The sequence below is a fragment of the Canis lupus genome, chromosome 9, assembly GCF_048164855.1.
Source record: "Canis lupus baileyi chromosome 9, mCanLup2.hap1, whole genome shotgun sequence".
In the NCBI taxonomy this organism is placed as follows: domain Eukaryota; kingdom Metazoa; phylum Chordata; class Mammalia; order Carnivora; family Canidae; genus Canis; species Canis lupus.
In genome coordinates, this window is record NC_132846.1 from 76,881,491 (window position 1) to 76,904,758 (window position 23,268).

Below are 23,268 nucleotides of genomic sequence, written 5' to 3' on the forward strand. Positions count from 1 at the left end.
TAAAAATTACATGTACAAAATTAACAAAATAATCCGATTTCCACTAGCACCAAAAATAAATATTTAGGATTAAAATTTATTAACAAGATGAAAATTCTCCAGAAAATGACCTATACTGATGTGTCTTTTGAAATGAACCAAGAAATTCAAAAATAACTGTCATTAGAACTTCATATAGTCAGAGAGCCATCTACACAAATTGCTATAGAATTGTGGTGCAACACTTGTGTTGGCTTTAAATACACGAATGTAAGTCTGTAGCTGGTTATTTGGTCAGAGGACATGCAAATAGGGCTCTCCCTTCACTGATTAAACCAGCCCAGTCCCGACCCTGCAGCTGGGAGAGGAGCCCCAGCCCCAGCATCCCCAGGTGACCTGATTCAGTGATCAGGACACAACACAGACAAATTACCATGGAGTCTGTGCTCGGCTGGGTTTTCCTTGTCGCTATTTTACAAGGTAATTCATAGAGAATCAGAGACCTTGAGTCTGTGAATGAAGGTGAGTGAGAAAAACAGGGGATGTGGGACAGTTGTTTGACCAGGATGTCTTGTGTCTGCAGGTGTCCAGGGTGAGGTGCAGCTGGTGGAGTCTGGGGGAGACCTGGCGAAGCCTGGGGGGTCCCTGAGACTCTCCTGTGTGGCCTCTGGATTAACCTTCAGTAGCTACAGCATGAGCTGGGTCCGCCAGGCTCCTGGGAAGGGGCTGCAGTGGGTCACAGCTATTAGCTATGATGGAAGTAGCACATACTACACTGACGCTGTGAAGGGCCGATTCACCATCTCCAGAGACAACGCCAGGAACACAGTGTATCTGCAGATGAACAGCCTGAGAGCCGAGGACACGGCTGTGTATTACTGTGTGGACACAGTGAGGTGAACTCAGTGTGAGCCCTGACACAAACCTCCCTGTAGAATGGGTTCAGGACCACCAGGGGGTGCACACTCCTCACCACTTGTGTCTTGAAGGCCCAGGAGCAGTTTCAGATTGAAGTTATGGGCAGGTTTCCTGTCAGGGACTGGGCTTCCTCTCCATGGAGCAGTTTCCCCCCGGGAGCCCCTCTGAACACTTGATTATGTGTTTACCTATTCAGTCTCTTTCTTAGAGACCTAGAATTCAAATATAGAACTTGCACTTACTTGTACTTAAATTCTCCTGACCCGAAATTTTAATCAATTACAAATAACTCAATTCACATCATCTTAACCTTTGAATGAGTTCTAGTAGTAATCACTGTGGATCACAGGACCCCAAGCTAACATGCTGTCTTGCACATTGCGGTATAGCAGAATCCCCAGTCAACACAAGAGTAAAGAGACATTCTACAAAAATGTTAATAACAGCCTGGGAGTGAGAGAGATTTCCTGCATGACATCATGACATGGTAGGGATGTGGACTCAGAGGTCATTCACACAAATGCACACACACACACACACACAATCACAAGAGTATAACCATTCATCACCTTCACCTTCATGTCTGATGAGTGCCAGGCAGGCCTCTCATCAGGTCATAAATGCCTGGATGGTGCTGGGGAAGGACACTGGCTCCGGGTGTGTGTTGTGGGTCAGTGGTGGGACGGGGTCCTGCTCCAGGAGGGGCTTGTGTGGAGTTAGTGTCCCAACTTCATCAAAAGAGGGAACTCCTGGGTTACTGTTTGATTTCTTATCCAATGGGTGCAGGAGAAGAATGAGCAAGGAATGTCAGGGAGGTAACAGGCAGTAAAGACTGGACATGGTGTGAGGAATCATTTCACTAAACAAGCATCAAACTGGAAGGAAAAAATAGAATCATGGTCATTCTCAGTAGACAGATGTCTGAATCATAGGGAAAGGAGATGAATAATATATGGAAGCAGCACGAAACTTTAAGTAATAATACAAATAGGCCAAGATCCTACTCAGGTCTCAAATGGAAGCTGTCCTCTCCCCAAGGTCACAATCTGGTTCTGAAGGTCATGTACACACCATGTGCTCAGAGACCAGAAGCTTCTACTGGATCAATGAGGAACCTCAGTGTTAGGAGGTGGATTGGAGAACCTTCCACCTGCAGGGAATAACCCATGGATCCTTCTGGTGCTGACGTCAGTTCAGATTCTGATCCAGGAATTAGAGAGACCCCCCCTAAAATCAATAAAAACCGTTCAAAACCTCGAAATTTAATAGTGAAACTTGCAAATTTCAAAGATAAAGAGAAGATCCTTAAAGCAGCAAGACACAAGAAATCCCTGAATTTTATGTGGAGGATATTAGGGTATGAGCAGACCTCTCCACAGTGACCTGGTGGCCAGAAAGGCCTGACAGGATATATTCAGGGTCCTAAATGAGAAGAACATGCAACCAAGAATACTTTATCCAGCAAGGCTCTCATTCAAAATGGAAGGAGAGATAAAGAGCTTCCAAGACAGGCAGGAACTGAAAGAATATGTGACCTCCAAACCAGCTATGCAAGAAATTTTAAAGGGGAATCTTAAAATTCACCTTTAAGAAGGATTTCAGTGGAATAATCCACAAAACAAGGACTGAATAGATATCATGATGACACTAAACTCATATCTGTCAATAGTAACACTGAACGTGAACGGGCTTAATGACCCCATCAAAAAGCTCAGGGTTTCAGACTGGATAAAAAAGCCGAACCAGGGATCCCTGGGTGGCGCAGCGGTTTGGCGCCTGCCTTTGGCCCAGGGCGTGATCCTGGAGACCCAGGATCGAATCCCACGTCGGGCTCCTGGCACGGAGCCTGCTTCTCCCTCTGCCTGTGTCTCTGCCTCTCTCTCTCTCTCTCTCTCTGTGTGACTATCATAAATAAATAAAAATTAATAAAATAAATAAATAAAAAAGCCGAACCCATCTATTTGCTGTCTACATGAGACTCATTTTAGACAGAAGGACATCTACAACCTGAAAATAAAAGGTTGGAGAACCATTTACCATTCAAATGGTCCTCAAAAGAAAGCAGGGGTATATCTTATATCAGATAAACTAAAATTTACCCCGAAGACTGTAGTGAGAGATGAAGAGGGACACTATATCATACTTAAAGGATCTATCCAACAAGAGGACTTAACAATCCTCAATATATATGCTGCGAATGTGGGAGCTGCCAAATATTTAAACCAATTAATAACCAAAGTGAAAATGCTTAGATAATAATACACTTATACTTGGTGACTTCAATCTAGCGCTTTCTACCCTCGAAAGGTCTTCTAAGCACAACATCTCCAAAGAAACGAGAGCTTTAAATGATACACTGGACCAGATGGATTTCACAGATATCTACAGAACTTTACATCCAAACTCAACTGAATACACATTCTTCTCAAGGGCACATGTAACTTTCTCCAGAATAGACCACATACTGGGTCAAAATCGGGTCTGAAACGATACCAAAAATTGGGATCATCCCCTGCATATTTTCAGACCATAATGCCTTGAAATTAGAACTAAATCAAATTGAGAAGTGTGGAAGGACCTCAACCACGTGGAAGTTAAGGACCATCCTGCTAAAAGATGAAAGGGTCAACCAGGAAATTAAGGAAGAATTAAAAAGATTCATGGAAACAAATGAGAATGAAGATACAACCATTCAAAATCTTTGGGATGCAGCAAAAGCAGTCCTGAGGGGGAAATACATCGCAATACAAGCATCCATTCAAAAACTGGAAAGAACTCAAATACAAAAGCTAACCTTACACCTAAAGGAGCTAGAGAAAAAACAGCAATGGACCCTACACTCAGCAGATGAAGAGAGTTAATTAAGATTCGAGCAGAACTCAATGAAATCGAGACCAGAAGAACCGTGGAACAGATCAACAGAACCAGGAGTTGGTTCTTTAAAAGAATTAATAAGATAGATAAACCATTAGCCAACCTTATTGAAAAGAAGAAAGAAAAGACTCAAATTAATAAAATCATGAATGAGAAAGGAGAGATCACTACCAACACCAAGGAAATACAAACGATTTTAAAAACATATTATGAGCAGCTATATGCCAATAAATGAGGCAGTCTAGAAGAAATGGAAGCATTCCTGTAAAGCCACAAACTACCAAAATACCATGGACTTTCTTCAGAGCGTTGGAACAAATTATTTTAAGATTTGTATGGAATCAGAAAAGACCCCGAATAGCAGAGGGGAATTTTAAAAAAGAAAACCATAGCTGGGGGCATCACAATGCCAGATTTCAGGTTGAAATTGAAACCACAGCTGCCTTTCCTAATTCAACCAGGCCCACACCTCACTTTCATCCTGTCCAAACACCCATCATCTCATGACATCCGTGTTTCAGGACTTCCTGCACTGATGGGAAAGGCCTGTTAATACTAGGTGCTATTGGATACTCAGAAAGCATGGACAAGTGTCTACTGGCATTAATCTGGAGCTACTATTCCTCTATAGGGAATAGGTCAGATCTCGACGATTCAGGTTTACTCTGTGCTGTTCCCCTTAATTTCACCACCTGACATCAATAACGGATGTCTGTTTCTAATTCAATATTTTGAATGTAATGGCTAGTTCTAGATATTATGAATCTCTCGACTTCCCCTGGAGATTTCCTACGACCCAACAATTGCACTAATGGGATTTACTACAAAGATACAGATGCAGTGAAAGACCACAACACCCACACCCCAATGTTTATAGCAGCAAGGTCCATAGTAGCCAAAGTGTGGAAGGAGACTCGGTGTCCATCGAAAGATGAATGGATAATGAAGATGTGGCCTATATATACAATGGAATATTACTCAGCCATTAGAAATGAAGAACACCCACCATTTGCTTTGACGTGAATGGAACTGGAGGGTATTACGCTGAGTGAAGTAAGTCAGTCGCAGAAGAACGAATATATGGTCTCATTCCTTTAGGGAATATAAAAAGTAGTGAAAAAGAGTAAAGGGGAAAGGAGATAAAATGAGTGGGAAATACCAGAGAGGTCGACAGAATATTAGAGACTCCTAACTCTGGGAAAGGAACTCTGGGAAGGGGTAGTGAGTGGTAAGGGAGGTCGCCGGAGGTAGGGGTGACTGGGTGACGGGCTATGAAGCTTGACCTGATGAGCACTGAGTGTTATACTATATGTTGGCAAAGTGCACTGCAATGAAAAATAATTAAGAAATAAAATTTGAAAAACAAAAAAAACTTCAGATAATGAGGAATAATCCTAACCAAAGAGGAAAGGACCTATAGTCTAAAAATTCTAAAATACATATGACAGACATTAAAGAAGACAGAAATATATGGAAAACAGTCTATTCTCTTGTATTGGAAATATAAATATTCATATAATATCTAAGCCACCAACAGCAATCTATGCATCCAATATGAACACTATCAAAACACCACCAACATTTTTCTAGGGAATGGAACAAGTCTAAATTTTAGAACTAAACAGAAAAGATTCTGACTAGGCAAAAGAATGTTGAAACAAAAAACAAATCAGGGCAACCTGGGTGGCTCAGCATTGTAGCACTACCTTTTTGTTCAGGCCTGATCCTGGAGACCTGGGAATGAGTCCCATATCAGGCTCCCTGCATGCTGCCTGCTGCTCCTTCTGCCTGTGTCTCTGCCATTCTCTCTGTCTCTCTGTGTCTCTCATGAGTAAATAAATAAACCTTAAAAAAAAGCAAAAGCCATCACAATTCCGGATTTCAAAGTTGTGATCGTCCAAACAGTATAATAGTGGCAGTAAAACAGGCACATGGTCAGTGGAATAGAATAGAGAACCCATAAATGGACACACAGCTCTATGGTCAACTTATCTTCAACAAAGTACAAAAAACTATCAACTGGAAAAAGGACAATCTCTACAACAAGTGGTGTTGGGAACATTGGACAGCTGCATTTCGAAGAATGAACCTGGGCCATTCTTACATTCCACACAAAGATAAACTCAGAGTAGATGAAAGACCTAAATGTGAGGCAAGAAACCATCAAAATCAAGGAGATTTTGTGACCTCGGCCGCAAACGGGTTCCTGGTACTCGCATCTCCAAAGGGAAGGGAAACAAAAGTAAAAATGAACTCTATGGACTACACCAAGGAAGGAGCTGTCTTACAGCTGTGGAAACACTCAACATAATTTAAAGGCAACCTAACAAATTGGAAATATTGGGATCCCTGTGTAGCTTGAGCATCTGTCTTTGGCTCAGGGAGTCCTAGAGCTCTAGGATTGAGACCAGCATCAGGCTCCCTGTGGGGAGCCCACTTCTCCCTCTGCCCGTCTCTGCATCTCTCTCTCTCTCTCTCTCTCTCTCTCTCTGTCTCTCTCTCTGTCTCTCATGAATGAACAAATAACATCTTCCAAAAGAATAAAAACAATGGGAGAAGAGATTTGCAAATCTATCTCCAGATTATGGCAGGTTTCCAAAATCGAAAAACAAATTACCAAACTAAACAACCCAAAGGGAAAACTACAATCATAAATGGGCGGAAGACATGAAGAGACACCCAGTCCTGATTTGAGTTGTCAACTCTCACTTTATATTAGGTAGGTCATCCACATGCAAAATGAAATTTATTGTCTCCTCTAGGTCTGCCTTATATCAACTGCATGATTAGAACAGGCAATGCATCCTGAAGACAAGAGGAAAATACTTTCTGCCCCAGACTGGAGGACCTGCCAGAAAACGTAGCAAGAAAACTACTTTAAAAAAAAAAAGAGAACTTGGTAACCTGTAAAGAAAATAATGAGTTTTCCTATGACAATATCTTAATAGAGTCAATGAGTAAAAACCTTACATAAAAACTGGAAAAATAACTCATGAGCTCAGAAAAAAAAATCAGGATATAATATCACCAAATAAAATAAAGATATATTCCTACAAAATAACAACAAATTACATATACAAAATAACAAAATAATCCGATTTACACTGGCACGAAAAATAAATATTTAGGATTAAATTTTACTAATAAATTGAAATTTCTCCAGAAAATGACCTATATTGATGCGTGTCTTTGAAAATACACACAGAAACTCAAAAAGAACTGTGCCTAGAACTTCATATAGTCAGAAGGCCATCTACACAAATTGCTATAGAATTGTGGTGCCACATTTGTTCTGGCTTTTATTTTTTTTTAATTTTTATTTATTTATGATAGTCACAGAGAGAGAGAGAGGCAGAGACACAGGCAGAGGGAGAAGCAGGCTCCATGCACCAGGAGCCCGACGTGGGATTCGATCCCGGGTCTCCAGGACCAAGCCCTGGGCCAAAGGCAGGCGCCAAACCGCTGCGCCACCCAGGGATCCCTGTTCTGGCTTTTAAATACACGAATGTAAGTCTGGAGCTGGTTATATAGTCAGAGGACATGCAAATAGGGACCTCCCTCCACTGATTAAACCGGCCCAGTCCTGACCCTGCAGCTGGGAGAGAAGCCCCAGCCCCAGGATCCCAAGGTGACCTGATTCACTGATCAGGACACAACAGAGACAAACCACCATGGAGTGTGTGCTCGGCTGGGTTTCCCTTGTTGCTATTTTAAAAGGTAATTCATAGAGAACCAGAGACCTTGAGTCTGTGAGTGGAAGTGAGTGAGAGAAACTGGGGATGTGGGACAGTTGTTTGACCAGGATGTCTTGTGTCTGCAGGTGTCCAGGGAGAGGTACAGCTGGTGGAGTCTGGGGAAGATTTGGTGAAGCCTGGAGGGTCCCTGAGACTCCTATGTGGCCTCTGGATTCACCTTCAGTAGCAGTGAAATGAGCTGGGTCCACCAGGCTCCAGGGCAGGGGCTGCAGTGGGTCTCATGGATTAGGTATGATGGAAGTAGCTCAAAGTATGCAGACACTGTGAAGGGCCGATTCACCATCTCCAGAGACAACGCCAAGAACACGCTGTATCTGCAGATGAACAGCCTGAGAGCCGAGGACACGGCCATATATTACTGTGCAGACACAGTCAGGGGAAATCATTGTGAGCCCAGACACAAACCTCCCTGTAGGTGGGTATCAGGACCACCAGGGGGTGCGCACTCCTCACCACGTCTATCTTGAAATCCCAGGAGCAGGTGCAGAGGCTGGTTCTGGGCAGGTTTCCTGTCAGGGTCAGGGCTTCCTCTCCAAGGAGCAGTTTCCCCCAGGGAGCCCCTCTCAACACTTGATTATGTGTTTACCTATTCAGTCTCTTTCTAAGAGACTTAGAATTCAATGATATCACTTGCACTTACTTATACTTAACTTTTCCTGACCCAAAATTTTAACCAATTACAAATAACTCCATTGACATCATCTGAACCTTTTCATGAGTCCTAGTGGCACTCACTATGGATCACAGGACCCCAAGCTAACATACTGTCTTGCACATCTTGGTATATTGAAATCCCCAGTCAACACACGAGAAAAGAGACATATTACAAAAATGTTAATACCAGCCTGGGAGTGAGAGAGGTTCCCAGCTGACATGGTAGGGAAGTGGACTCAGAGGTCATTCACACACACACACACACACAATAATGAGAGTATAACCTTTCATCACCTTCACCTTCATGTCTGATGAGAGCCAGGCCGGCCTCTCATCATGTCACAAATGCCTGTATGGTGCCAGGGAATGACACTGGCTCTTGGTGTGTGTTGTGGGCAAGTGGTGGGTATGGCGTCCTGCTCCAGGAAGGGCTTGTGTGGAGTTAGTGTCCCAACTGCATCAAAAGAGGGAACTCATGGGTTATTGTTTGATTTATTTTACTTTGGGTGGAGGAGAAGAATGAGGAAGGAATTTCAGGGAGCTCCCAGTTAATAAAGACTGGATATGGTGTGAGGAATTTCACTAAACCAGGGTAAAACCGGAAGGACAAAAGAGAAACATGGACATTCTCAGTAGACAAGTGTCTGAATCATATGGAAAGGAGATGAATAATATATGGAAGCGGCACAAAACTTTAAATAATAATACAAATAGTCCAAGATCCTATCCAGGTCTCAGATGGATGCTGTCCTCTTCCCAAGGAACCATCTGGTTCTGAAGGTCATGTGTACTTGGTGTGCTCAGCGACCAGTAGCTTCTACTGGACCATGAGGATCCTCAGGGAGAGGAGCTGGATTGAAGGACCTTCGACCTGCAGGGCAAAACTCATGGATGCTTCAGGTGCTTATGTCAGCTAACTGGTTGTGACCTTTACCATCCCTGTGGTGAAACCTAATGTCCATGATATGGGGGAGGAGATGGAGCCTTAGGGGACCATTTAGGTTTGGAAATGCAGCCTCATGATGGGATCAGGGCCCTTATACACCAGGATTGGGAAAGCTCCCTGCACCCTGACCCGATTTGATGTGCCTGGGAAAGGACGGGGTAGGATGTGGGCGCTCTCCAGACACCACAGCTTCCTGTCCCTGGACCTCAGATGACTGAGACGCCAGATCTGTGAGAATGAGTGTCTGTTGTTTGATCTGCCCAGTTCATGTATGATTTTCCAACAGGGGGCAGAGGCTGAAGTAATTTTTTTCTTTATTTAAATTGAATTTACCAACATTCACTATACCCTCAGTGTTCATCACATCACGTAACCTCCTTAACTCCGATCACCCCGTGACCCCATTCCCCACCTCCTTCCTTCCAGTGACCCTCAGTTTTTTTCCCCAGACTTAAGTGTCTCTCATGATTTGTCTTCCTCTCTAGTCTTACCCCACTTTTTCACTCTTTCCCTTATGGTCTCTTTCAATATCAATGAGACCATATCATTGCCTTTCTGTAATGGATTTATTTCTCTCAATATAATGACTCCAGTTCCATCCATGTTGACGGAAATATTATTTCATGATATTCATTGTGTCTGAAGGCTATGTAATATCCCATTGTATATATAAAGCACACCTTATTTTTGTATATTGTTTATTGGAGTGGGATTCGCCAACATATAGCATAACACCCAGTGTTCATCCCATCAAGTGCCCCCCTCAGTGCCCATCACTCAGTCACCCCCAACCCCCGCCCACCTCCCCATCCACTACCCCTTGTTCTTTTCCCAGAGTTAGGAGTCTCTCAACTTCTGTCACCCCCTCTGATATTTCCACTCATTTCCTTTCCATTCCCCTATAATCCCTTTCACTGTTTTTTATATTCCCCAAGAATGAGACCATAAAATGTTTTTCCTTCTCCGATTGACATATTTCACTCAGCACAATATCCTCCAGTTCCATCCATGTCGAAGCAATTGGTGGGTATTCGTTTTTTCTAATGGCTGATTAATATCCCATTGTATACATAGACCACAGCTTCTAGGATTTGGATGAACTGCTGTCTCAGATTTCAGTATTTCATTATTTTGAGATTATCTTTGTGCTTTGTGTAGCAGAATGGTCCACTTTCATTTTTATGCAGGTGGCTGTCCAATATTTTTCAGATCCATTTTTGGATGTGTATTTCTTTCATTAGATATTTTTTTCTTGCTTTTTGAGGAGTAGTTGTCCATAGAGCTGAGGGTCCCTTTCTGCGTTCTCTGCTCTGTTTCATTGATCTATGTGTTGTTTTTGCCAGTACCAGGCTATCTTGATGATAAAGGCTTTATAATAGAGCTTCTCTACAAACATTGTTATGCCCTCCTGCTGTAGTTTTGTTTATGTTTTTTTTTTCCAAAATGATTCTACCTGTTTGGCAACTTAGGAAAGAAATTGAGGAAGACACAAAGAGATGGAAAACATTCTGTGCTTACAGATTACAACAACGAATATTGTCAGGGCACCTGTGTTGCTCAGAGGTTTAGTTTCTGCAATTGGCTAGGGTTGTGATCCTGGGGTCCTGGGGTGGAGTCCTGCATCAGGCTTTTGGAAGGGAGCCTGCTTCTCCCTCTGCCTATGTCTCTTCCTCTGTCTCTGTGACTCTCCTGAATAAATGAATAAATCTTTAAAACAAAAACAAAAATATTGGTGATCCCTTCTTGACTCAATGGTTTGGCGCCTCTCTTTGGCCCAGGGTGTGATCCTGCAGTCCTGGGATCAAGTCCCATTTGAGTCTCCCTGCATGGTCTTGCTTCTCCCTCAGCCTGTGTCTGCCTCTCTCTCTCTCTCTCTCTCTATCATAAATGCATAAATAAAATCTTAAAAAAAAACAAAAATAAATACTGTGACAATCTCTATGTTGCCCAGAACCTTCTACATATTCAAAGCAATCCTTGAGAAAGCATCCTGGACATTTTTCACAGAGTATGGACATATAATCCTAAGATTTTTATGTCACACACAGAGACATTAGGGACACATGGATGCACTGGCATGGCCCTGCTGTTTTTGTTGTGAGCAGTATGACGTAACCACCCTCAACCAGTGAAGGGTGCATTTCTCACCTGGAACTAGGACTAATCTTTTGCAAACCATAGGTATCTGTCAAAAAGTCACAGTGGACACACTGAACAGAAAGAGAACAATGATACAAGAGAGTCAGAGATACTCAGACACTTTGAAACTTCAGTTTAAAGATGTTCTGTTATAACATTTCCAGAAGATGAGGATGTGATGACCCAGTGAGATTTGTGTCTCACCATCACCTTACAGGGTTGTGTTTTACTGATGGCTGTTAGGTGTGTCCCTTGTCACTGGATGAACATTTGGTGCCAGTGTCCTCATTTCAACCATCTGTGACTCCCTCTCTGGCCATGAGATCAGTTTCCCTTTAGGATTTCCTCAATGGAACCCCTCAAGGGACCTACATGACTTATTTACCTCTTATCATTTTATTTAAATTCAGTCATTTTTGTCATGGAATTTGCAACAACCTGGTAACATGACCTGGTTATGTCAATGTCTAATAGCTCTACCATCCTATTCCATAGTCTACATGTGAACTTACATGACAGTGAAGCTATTTCAGGGAAGGTAAGTCCACTCATAGACAGAAAGGCAGGGGAGTAGCTCTGAATGCTCAGAAGCAGGGCATTGGTTGGCTGTAATGATTTTATCAACATTTATACAAATAGCAGCTGTCCCCAAACATGAACACTCAGAAAATAGATGTGAGATGATGGTGGAAGGGATGGAGCACACAGTTCCTCTTGCTGTGTGCAGCCCTCGACCTGAGCTGGGCTTACCTGGATGTCTAAATGCACAGTGCAATTGGCAATGGATTGTTATCATTTGCTGTTGGTATTGTTTCCTCTGTAGATGCTGACACCCCACCTTGTTGAGGCCTGTATTGGGGTCTTGTGACTCTTCCTGACTGCATCAGAGAGCCGTTATGAACATGGCCTCCTATCTCTAGCCTGAGATTGAATGTTTCCACCCCAGAGTCTTCAGAGAGCCCTCATAGGAGAGCCATCAAGCCCTTTCTGTCCTCAGTTGACATCTGAATCATGTGTTCACCGTACCTGTCTCTGAGCTGGTTTATCTCAGGCACATGAATGGGTCTCTAAATGACAATATGAAAAGCTCCTGTAATGTGGACCTGGGCAGGTCCTCTGAGGGGGTGACATGAGAGCCAGTTTACTTCCTGACTGCTCGTCTCAGAATAGAGGTCCCATGACCACACAGTGTTCAGTTTATGGAAACAAAGCACAACGCCTGCACTCAGACCCAATGTTCACACGTCTTCAGGTTCCTGTCCTTCTTAACCATCCATCACATGGTGCCACTTTTTCTTCTTGGAACTTAGGGGGTCCTTACTTCCAGGAAATTTCCCCATTTTTCCATTTGAGCACCGTCATGTGAGGTTTGTCCACCTCAGGAGTAGAATTCTACAAGTTCATATGTTCCTCTCTTGTCCTTAAAATCCTTAACAGTAGCTTCTGCAAGCAACCTCCCTCCTGCTGTCATCCTCATGGTTGTATCTCCCCAATGTCAATACTGCACAGCTCCAACACTCCAAAACCTGCTCAGTATTCTATTAGACGTATTGCTGTTGTTGTTTTTTCAACTCTGATCAATTTTATGGATGTTCAAAATGATTCAATAACTATCCAGCTGTTCCAGGGATGTGACAAGACCTGAGTCCCCCTAATCTTCTGACATGTTAACTTCTCTATCCCATATTTTCTTATACTAAAGATGGTGTGGCGAATTTTTTCTTTTTTCTTTTTTTTTTTGGCGAATTTTTTCTGATTTATATGTTGGAGGTGAACTTTGGACACTGGTGTTTTGTTTCAGAGTGTCGTAAACATATTTTCACCCCTACTCTGATTCTGGATCCTAAGGACTCATTTTCGTTTGTACAAGCCTACTGAGTATTGTACTAATATTATATTATGTTTCAAGAAGTAATTATAGACATATGTGGTCCATGCACATAAGGTCATCCAACAAGTGAGATAAGGAGCAATGCACCACCTAGCAGTGAGACTGGGGCTTCAAGGAGGGCACAGATGCTCCCAAAGGACCAGAATTGCAGGAATATTATTGCTAGGACCCCATGTCTCTGTGCAGGTGACACAGGTGCAATTTGGGTGGTGGGCTCTGCTTGCGGTCTTCCCGATGCATAAGATCCATTCAAAGATGGAAAGGGGGGGTACCCGGGTGCTCAGTAGTTTCATGCCACCTTCAGCCCAGGGCCTGATCCTGGCGATCAGGGATCGAGTCCCACATCAGGTCCATGCATGGAGCCTGCTTCTCCCTCTGCCTGTGTCTCTGCATCTCTCTCTCTGTATGTGTGTGTGTGTGTGTCATGGATAAATAAATAAAACATTAGAAATCAAAGAAGGAATGGGCTAGATTTGGAAACAGAACAGAAGGCCTGCATGCAGCCAGCAGGGTCAGGGGGACTGATCTAAGAAAACCAACACTACGGTTGATCAGAGACACAAATTAGAATTGGATTGAAACTGAAATTTCCTGCTGCATTTGTTATCAAAAATACCTGATAAATCCGTAGAAGTTCATGGTATATACTTTACTTCCCTTAGATAGAATATAGTATTTGAATGAAAAAGGAATTCATGAAAAACTTACACTTGCAAGGCAGCACTATAGTGTTAGTTTAGGAGGGATGAGAAAAATAGAATTATAGGCTATACAATGGAAAATGTTCATTCTGACACGAGTTTATTATATCCAAAACTCTGCTTGAATGAGCTCATTCTGCATCAGGTAAGCTCTTCAAAGCGATTACAGAAGATCACAGAGTTAACTGCAGTGGAACACAGTGACTGAGTTGTTAGAGACTTACAAATAGAACTGCATTACCTGAAACCCTCTGAAATTCAGCTAAATTCTAAATTTAGAATTGCAGGAATATTATAGGCAAGACTCCGTGTCTTTGTGAAGTGGACACAGGCATCTTTTGGTTGGTGGGTTCTGCTGGCAGTCTTCCTGATGCATGTGATCCATTCAAAGTTGCAATGTGTTAGATTTGGAGACAGAAGACAAGTCCTGTACATAGCCCATAGGGTCAGGGGGAATTTCAAAATTAGGGTTGTTTAAAGGCATAGATTGAAACTGAATTTTCCTATCACATTTGTTATCAAAAATACCTGATCAATCTGTAGAAGGGTTCAAGGGTAGATATTTTTCTTCTCTTAGATGGAATATACTATTTGAATGTAAAAGGAATTCATCAAAATCTTAGAGTGGAAAGGCAGCATTACACTGTTCATTTAGGAGAGATAAGAAAAATAGAAATATAGGCTTTACAATGGAAAATGTTCATCCTGACACCAGTTTATTATATCCCAAACTCTGCATGGATGCAGCTCATTCTGCATCAGATAAGCTTATCAAAGCCATTACAGAAAATCACAGATTTGACTGGAGTGACACAGTGACTGAGTTGATAGAGAGTTACAAATCAAACTTCATTACCTGAATCACTCTGAAATTCAGCTAAATTCTAAATTTAGCAAAACCATGTCATCCTTGATACAGGAGGGGTCCACTTTTCTAAGGAACCCTGCCAGTCTGTATATCAGGCGTTTCAAGAGGGCCAGTAAGTCCTGTGGAGAGGAGCACAGGCCAAGATTCTGACTCACTGAAATGTGCACAAGGACATATGAGAAACCCTCTACAATTTAAGGGGTAGGATAAAATCACTCTATGGGGACACATGACACCTATAAACCAAGATTTACATGCAAAAACCATTACAAAGTACCACGTGGACACAAAGTCTGAAGTCTGGAATATTACTTAATAAAAACATAGATTCTCAAAGCAGTCAATATGAACACACAAAGGCAGTCACAGCAGTTTGACAAGTAGGGCAAGAGGAGAACAGGTAGGACTCGAGATCCAGGAGTTATCAGGTAACATTCAAAAACATGGTGTGGGGATCCCTGGGTGGCACAGCGGTTTAGCGCCTGCCTTTGGCCCAGGGCGCGATCCTGGAGACCCAGGATCGAGTCCCACATCGGGCTCCTGGTGCATGGAGCCTGCTTCTCCCTCTGCCTGTGTCTCTGTCTCTCTCTCTCTCTCTCTCTCTGTATGACTATCATAAATAAATAAAAATTAAAAAAAACATGGTGTGGTGAAAAAATGCCACTAAACAATTATGAATACTAAGGGAAAAAAGGTGGAGGAGGTGCTTTCATTGATCCTTCAGGTGTAGATATCAGCTCATTGTGTGTGACCTCTACCATCCCCATGTTGAAACCTAAGGCCCAAGAGATGGGAGGATGAGGTGGGGACTTGGGGAGCACTTAGGTCAGCAGATGCATCCCCATGATGGGATCAGGAACCTTATTCACCATTACTAGGAAATCTCCCTGCCTCCTGCCCCATGTGAGGTGACAGGGAAAGGACAGGCTAGGATGTGGGTGCTCTCCAGACACCACATCTGTGTGCATCTGGACCTCCGACGTCGCAGACTCCAGAACTATGGGAAATGAAGGTCTTTCTTTTGATTTGCCAAATCCACTTATGTTACAGCAGCCAGCACAAGGCCAAAGTTTTATTATTATTATTAGTAGTAGTAGTAGTACTATTATTTAATTAAATTCAATTTTCCAAAATTTACTATACACCCAGTGCCTATCACAGATCGTACCTCCTTAATGCCCATCACCCAGTTACCCCATCCCCACAACAACTTCCCTTCCAGTGATCCTCAGTTTAATTACCAGAGTTAAGTGACTCTCATGGTTTACCTTCCTCTCTAGTATTACCCAAGTCAGTTCCACTCCTTCCCTTTTGGTCTCTTTCCATATTTCTTATATTCCACATATGACTGAGACCATATCATTGCCTATCAGTGATTGGTTTATTTTCTTCAATATAATACCTCAAATTCCAACCATGTTGATGTGAATGTTCCTTCATGTTATACATAATTTCTAGCGGCTTAATTATACTTCAATTTATATACCAACCACATCTTCTATATCCTTTTTCCTGTAGAGGAACACCATGGTTTCTCCCAGTTTAATTATTGTGGACATTGCTGCTGGGAACATTGGGGTGCAGGTGACCCTTCGTTTAATAACATCTGTGTCTTTGAAGCTAATACCCAGAATAACAATGGCTGGGTCATAGCGTGGCTCTCTTCTCAGTTTTTGAATAAATTTGATTCTGTTATCTGAGGAGCCTGCACCAGCTTTCATTCCTACCAACAGTGCAAGAGTTCTCCCTTTCTCCACATCCTCAATACTTATTATTTCCAGCCGTGTTAGTATATCCATTCTGAGTTGTAGAAGTGGTATCTCCATGTGATTTTCATTTGTATTTCCCTGATGACAATTCATGTGGATCATTTTGCTTTTTTTAAATAATAAATTTATTTTTTATTGGTTTTCAATTTGCCAACATACTGAATAACACCCAGTGCTCATCCCGTATAGTGCCCACTCAGTGCCCGTCACCCATTCACCCCCGCTCCCCACCATCATCCCCTTCCACCACCCCTAGTTCATTTCCCAGAGTTAGGAGTCTTCCATGTTCTGTCTCCCTTTCTGATATTTCCCACACATTTCTTCTCCCTTCCCTTATATTCCGTTTCATGAATATGTATTCCCCAAATGAATGAGACCATATAATGTTTGTCCTTCTCTTGTTGACATATTTCACTCAACATAATACCATCCATTTCCATCCACATTGAAGCAAATGGTGGGTATTTATCATTTCTAATGGCTGAGTAATATTCCATTGTATACATATACCACATTTTCTTTTTTTTAATTTATTTTTTATCGGTGTTCAATTTACTAACATACAGAATAACCCCCAGTGCCCGTCACCCATTCACTCCCACCCCCCGCCCCCCTCCCCTTCTATCACCCCTAGTTCTTTTCCCAGAGTTAGCAGTCTTTACGTTCTGTCTCCCTTTCTGATATTTCCCACACATTTATTCTCCCTTCCCTTATATTCCCTTTCACTATTATTTATATTCCTCAAATGAATGAGAACATATAATGTTTGTCCTTCTCCGACTGACTTACTTCACTCAGCATAATACCCTCCAGTTCCATCCACGTTGAAGCAAATGGTGGGTATTTGTCATATCTAATAGCTGAGTAATATTCCATTGTATACGTGTCTTTCATGATTTGTATTCCTCTGTAGTAGTACTCCACTAAGTTTCACTCCTCCTCTTATGGTCTCTTTCAATATTTCCTATATTCCAAATATGAGTGAGACCATATCATTGCCTTTTTGTGATTGATTTATTTCTCTCAATATAATACCTTCATTCATTTTGAAGGAAATGTTATTTCATGATATTCATCATTTCTGACAGCTGTGTAATATCACAAAATATATATAAACCACATCTTTTTTTTTCTCCTGTTCATGTATTCTCCCCATTTCTTGACTAGATTCATTGTTTTGTTGGCTGCTGAATTTGTTAAGGAAAAATCTTGTCCTATTATGTAGGTTGCCTTTCATTTTGTCACCTGTTGCATTGTTTTTTTTTTATTTTTTTTTATTGGTGTTCAATTTACTAACATACAGAATAACACCCAGTGCCCGTCACCCACCATTCACTCCCACCCCCCGCCCTCCTCCCCTTCTACCACCCCTAGTTCGTTTCCCAGAGTTAGCAGTCTTTACGTTCTGTCTCCCTTTCTGATATTTCCCACACATTTCTTCTCCCTTCCTTTATTTTCCCTTTCACTATTATTTATATTCCCCAAATGAATGAGAACATATAATGTTTGTCCTTCTCCGACTGACTTACTTCACTCAGCATAATACCCTCCAGTTCCATCCACGTTGAAGCAAATGGTGGGTATTTGTCATTTCTAATAGCTGAGTAATTGTTGTACAGATTCTATCTTGATGAAGTCCTAATAGTTAATTTTTTTCTTTGTTTCCTATGCCTTTTGAGAGGTGCCTTGGTAGCAGTCGCTAAAATTGAGGAAAAAAATTTGCTACCTGAATTTGCCTCTAGGATTTGGATGAATTACTGTCTCAGATTTTGGAATTTCATCCATTTTGAGATTGTGTTTGGTGTAACTGAATGGTCCACTTCCATTCTTATGCAGGTGGATGTCCAGATTTTTCAGAACCATTTATTGATGAGAGTTTCTTTCATTCGATATTTTTTTTCTTGCTCCTTGAGGAGTAGTTTTCCATAAAGGTGAGGGTCCATTTTTGTGTTCTCTGCTCTGTTCCATTGATCTATGTGTTGTTTTTTCCAGTACAAGCCTATCTTGATGATAAAGATAAGTTGCACTTATAAAGACTTTATAATAGAGCATGTCTGCAAACATTGTGATGCCCTCCAGTTGAAGTTTTGTTTCTGTTTGTTTTCTCCCAAAATGTTTCTACCTGTTTGACGACTTAGGAAAGGAATTAAAGAAGACACAAAGAGATGGAAAACATACCATGCTTATGGATTAGAACAATGTATATTGTCAGGACACCTGTGTTGCTCAAAGGTTGAGTGTCTGCAATTGGCTAAGGTTGTGATCCTGGAGTCATGGGATGGTGTCCTGCATCAGGCTTTTGGAAGGGAGCCTGCTTCTCTTTCTGCCTATGTCTCTGCCTCTGTCTCTGTGACTCTCCTGAATAAATAAATTAATCTTTAAAACAAAGACAAAAATAAATACTGTGAAAATCTCTGTGCTCCCGAGAACCTTCTACATATTCAAAGCAATACTTGGGAAAGCATCCTGGACATTTTTCACAGAGTATGAACATATAATCCTAAGATTTTTATGGCACACACAGAGATATTAGGGAAACATTGATGCTCTGGCATGACCCTGCTGTATTTGTTGTGAGAAGTATCAGTTAACTGCCCTCATCCAGTGAAGTGTGCATTTCTCACCTGGAACTAGGAATAACCTGTTGCAAACCATAGGTATCTGTCAAAAAGTCACACTGGTCACAGAGAATGAGAAGAATGATGCAAGAGAGTCAGAGATACTCAGACACTTTGGAACTTCAGTTTAAGGAGGTTCTTTGATAATGTTTCCAGAAGATGTGGGTGTGATGACCCAGTGGGATTTGTGTCTCACCATCACCTTACAGGGCTGTATTGTACTGATGGCTGTTAGGTGTGTCCCTTGTCACTGGATGAACATTTGGTGCCCCGTGTCCTCATTTCAACCCACCTGCATCTGTGACTATCCCTCTGGACATGAGATAAGTTTCCTTTTAGGATTTCCTCAATGGAACCCCTCAAGGGACCTACATGACTTATTTACTTCTTATCATTTTATTTAAATGCAATCATTTTTGTCATGGAATTTGCAATAATCAGGTAAAATGACCTGGCTATGTCAATATCTAACAGCTCTACTATCCTATTTCATAGTCTACATGTGAACTTACATGACAGTGAAGCTATTTCATGCAAGGTAAGTCCACTCATAGTCAGCAAGGCAGGGGAGCAGCACTGAAAGCCCAGAAGCAGGGCATTGGCTGGCTTTGACGATTTCATCAACATTTGTACAAATAGCAGCTTCCCCAGACATGAACACTCAGAAAATAAGTGTGACAGGATGGAGCAAGGGATGGAGCACACAGTTTGTTTTGTATATGCAGCCCCTGGACCTGAGCCGGATAACATGGATGTCTAAATGCACAGTGTAGTTGGCAATAGATTGTTATCATTTGCTATTGGTTTTATTTCCTCTGTAGATGCTCTCACCCCACCTTGTTGAGGCCTGGTTTTGGGTTTTGTGACTCTCTTCCTGGCTGCATTGGAGAGCCTTTCTGAACATGGCCTCCTGCATCTAGCCAGGGATTGAATGTTCGCCCCCTTGAGTCTTCAGGGAGCCCTCCCAGGAGCCATCAAGCCCTTTCTGTCCTCAGTCGACATCTGAATCCTGTGTTCACCGTACCTGTCTCTGAGCTGCTTTATCTCAGGCAGGATTATACTGTTAGTTTAGGAGGGATAAGAAAAATAGAAATATATGCTATACAATGGAAAATGTTCATTCTGATACCAGTTTATTATATCCCAAACTCTACCTGAAGGAGCTCATTCTGCATCAGGTAAGCTCATCAAAGCGATTACAGAAGATCACAGATTTAACTGCAGTGGAACACCTTGACTGAGTTCTTAGAGACTTACAAATAGAAATGCATTACTTGAAACCCTCTGAAATTCAGCTAAATTCTAAATTTAGCAAAATCATGCGGTCCCCAATACATGCAGGATACTTTATTCTACATAACCCTGCCACTTTGTCATTCAGGGGTTTCAGAGGGGCAGTAAATCCTGTGGAGAGGAGCACAGGCCAAGAATCTGGGGTTAGACTCACCTGATAATGTGCACAAGGACACATTAGAAACCCTCTACAATTTAAGGGGTAGGTTCACATCACTGTGGGGGAAAACATGACACCTACAAACCAAGAGATATATGCAAATACAATTACAAAGTACCACGTGGACACAAAGTCTGAAGTCTGGAATATTACATAATAAGATCCATAGTTTTTCAAATAAGTAAATATGAACATACAAAGGCAGTCACATGTCAGATCACAACAGTTTCACAGAATGATCCCCAGCTGAGTATATACTGAGATGACATGTATATAGGGATCTCTCTCTATTGAATAAAACATCCTAGACCTGATCCTGCATCCGGGAGTGAAGCCCCAGCCCCAGGAACAATAGGTGACCAATTTATTGATCAGGACAAAACAACTCACCATGGAGTCTGTGCTCAGCTGGGTTTTCCTTGACACTATTTTTAAATATATATTTATTTATTTTCTGTTTGAGTCAATTTGCCAACATAAAGCATATAACCCAGTATTCATCACATGAACAGAAGAATGGGCATTTTTAAGAAATGACAGAAAAGCTATCATAAAATATATGTTAAATCTTTTTAAAAATGTCTCTATGATTTTGATATTTTTATCTAATTTTGTTAGAAAGAGAGAAATTATACCTCAAAAGGTCAAAAACATTTGGATATAGGGTAATGAGATTGAATATGTTTGATTTACACATTTTATCCCCAACTGGGAGCAGATATTAATTAACCAAAATCATCATGACCCACTGTGGTAACATGTGGGTTGAAATTGAAACCACACCAGCCTTTCCTAATTCACCCATGCCCACACCTCACTTTCAGCCTGTCCAGAAACCCATCATCCCATGACATCCCTGTTTGAGGACTTCCTGCACTAATGGAAAAGGCCTGTTAATACAGGGTGCTGCTGGATACTCAGAAAGCATGAACAAGTGTCTACTGATATTCATCTGAAGCTACTATTCCTCTACAGGGAATAGGTCAGAGCTCAACAATTTATGTTAACTCTGTACTGTTCCCCTGATTTCACCACCTGACACAAAAAATGGATTCCTTTTTCTAATTAAATATTTTTAATTTAATGTCTAGTTCTATATACTATGAATCTCTCAACTTCCCCTGGAGCTTTCCTACAATCCAGCAATTGAACTACTGGGATTTACTACAAAGATACAAATAGAGTGAAAGACCACAACACCTGCACCCGATGTTTATAGCAACAAAGTCCAGAGTAGCCAAACTGTAGAAGGAGCCTCGGTGTCCATCGAAAGATGGATGGATAAGGAAGATGTGGTCTATATATACAATGGAATATACTCAGCCATTAGAAATCAAGAATACCCACCATTTGCTTCAACATGATTGGAGCTGGAGGGTATTATGCTGAGTGAAGTAAGTCAGTCACAGAAGAACAAACATACGGTCTCATTCATTCAGGGAATATAAAAAGTAGTGAAAGGGAGTAAAGGAGAAAGGAGAGAAAATGAGTGGGAAATATCAGAAAGGTCGACAGAACATGATGGACTCCTAACTCTGTGAAAGGAACTCTGGGAAGGAACTCTGGGAAGCGGTAGTTGTAAGGGAGGTTGGCGGGGGTAGGTGTGACTGGGTGACGGGCAATGAGGGGTCACTTGACGGGATGAGCACTGGGTGTTATACTATATGTTGGCAAAGCAAACTCCAATAAAAATAATTAAGAAATAAAATTTAAAAAACAAATGAACCTTCAGATAATTAAGAATAATCCTAACCAAAGAGGAAAGTACCTATACTCTAAAAATTCTAAGGTATGTATGAAAGACATTAAAGAAGACAGAAATATATGGAAAAAAGTCTATTCTCATGGATTGGAAAAATAAATATTCATATGATGTTTATGCCACCAACAGCAATCTATGCATTCAATATGAACCCTATCAAAACACCACCACCATTTTTCTAGGGAATGGAACAAGCCTAAAATTTGTAAATAAACAGAAAAGATTCTGAGTAAGCAAAAGAATGTTCAAACAAAAAACAAATCAAGGCAGCCCGGGTGGCTCAGCATTTTAGCACTGCCTTTTGTCCAGAGCATGATCCTGCAGACAGGGGACGAGTCCCATATCAGGCTCCCTACATGGTCCCTGCTGCTCCCTCTACCTGTGTCTCTGCCATTCTGTTTCTCTGTGTCTCGTATGAGTAAATAAATAAAAACTAAAAAAAAGCAAAAGCCATACAATTCCGGATTTCAAAGATGTGATAATCAAAACAGTAAAATAGTGGCAGTAAAACACGCACATAGTCAATAGAATAGAATAAAGAACCCATAAATGGACACACAGCTCTATGGACAACTTATCCTCAACAAAGTACAAAAGACTATCAACTGGAAAAGAGACAATCTCTTCAACAAGTGGTGTTGGAAACATTGGACAGCTGCAAGTAGAAGAATGAACCTGGGCCATTCTTACACTCCACACAAAGATAAACTCAGAGTAGATGAAAGACCTAAATGTGAGACAAGAAACCATCAAAATCAAGGAGATTTTGTGACCTCAGCCACAAACAGGTTCTTGGTACTCGAATCTCCAAATGGAAGGGAAACAAAAGTAAAAATGAACTCTATGGACTACACCAAGGAGCTGTCTTACAGCTGTGGAAACACTCAACATAATTAAAAGGCAACCTAACAAATTGGAAAGATAGGGATGCCTGTGTAGCT

General features: G+C 41.5%; 1 gene segment (V, D, J or C); it reads left to right on the plus strand.

Annotated features, from left to right (window-relative positions):
* Positions 1 to 298: 298 nt before the first annotated feature.
* LOC140639543 (immunoglobulin heavy variable 3-23-like) lies at positions 299 to 879 on the plus strand. The segment is given in 2 exon segments: positions 299 to 459; positions 563 to 879. Coding segments are annotated over 2 exon segments (363 nt in total).
* Positions 880 to 23,268: the final 22,389 nt, after the last annotated feature.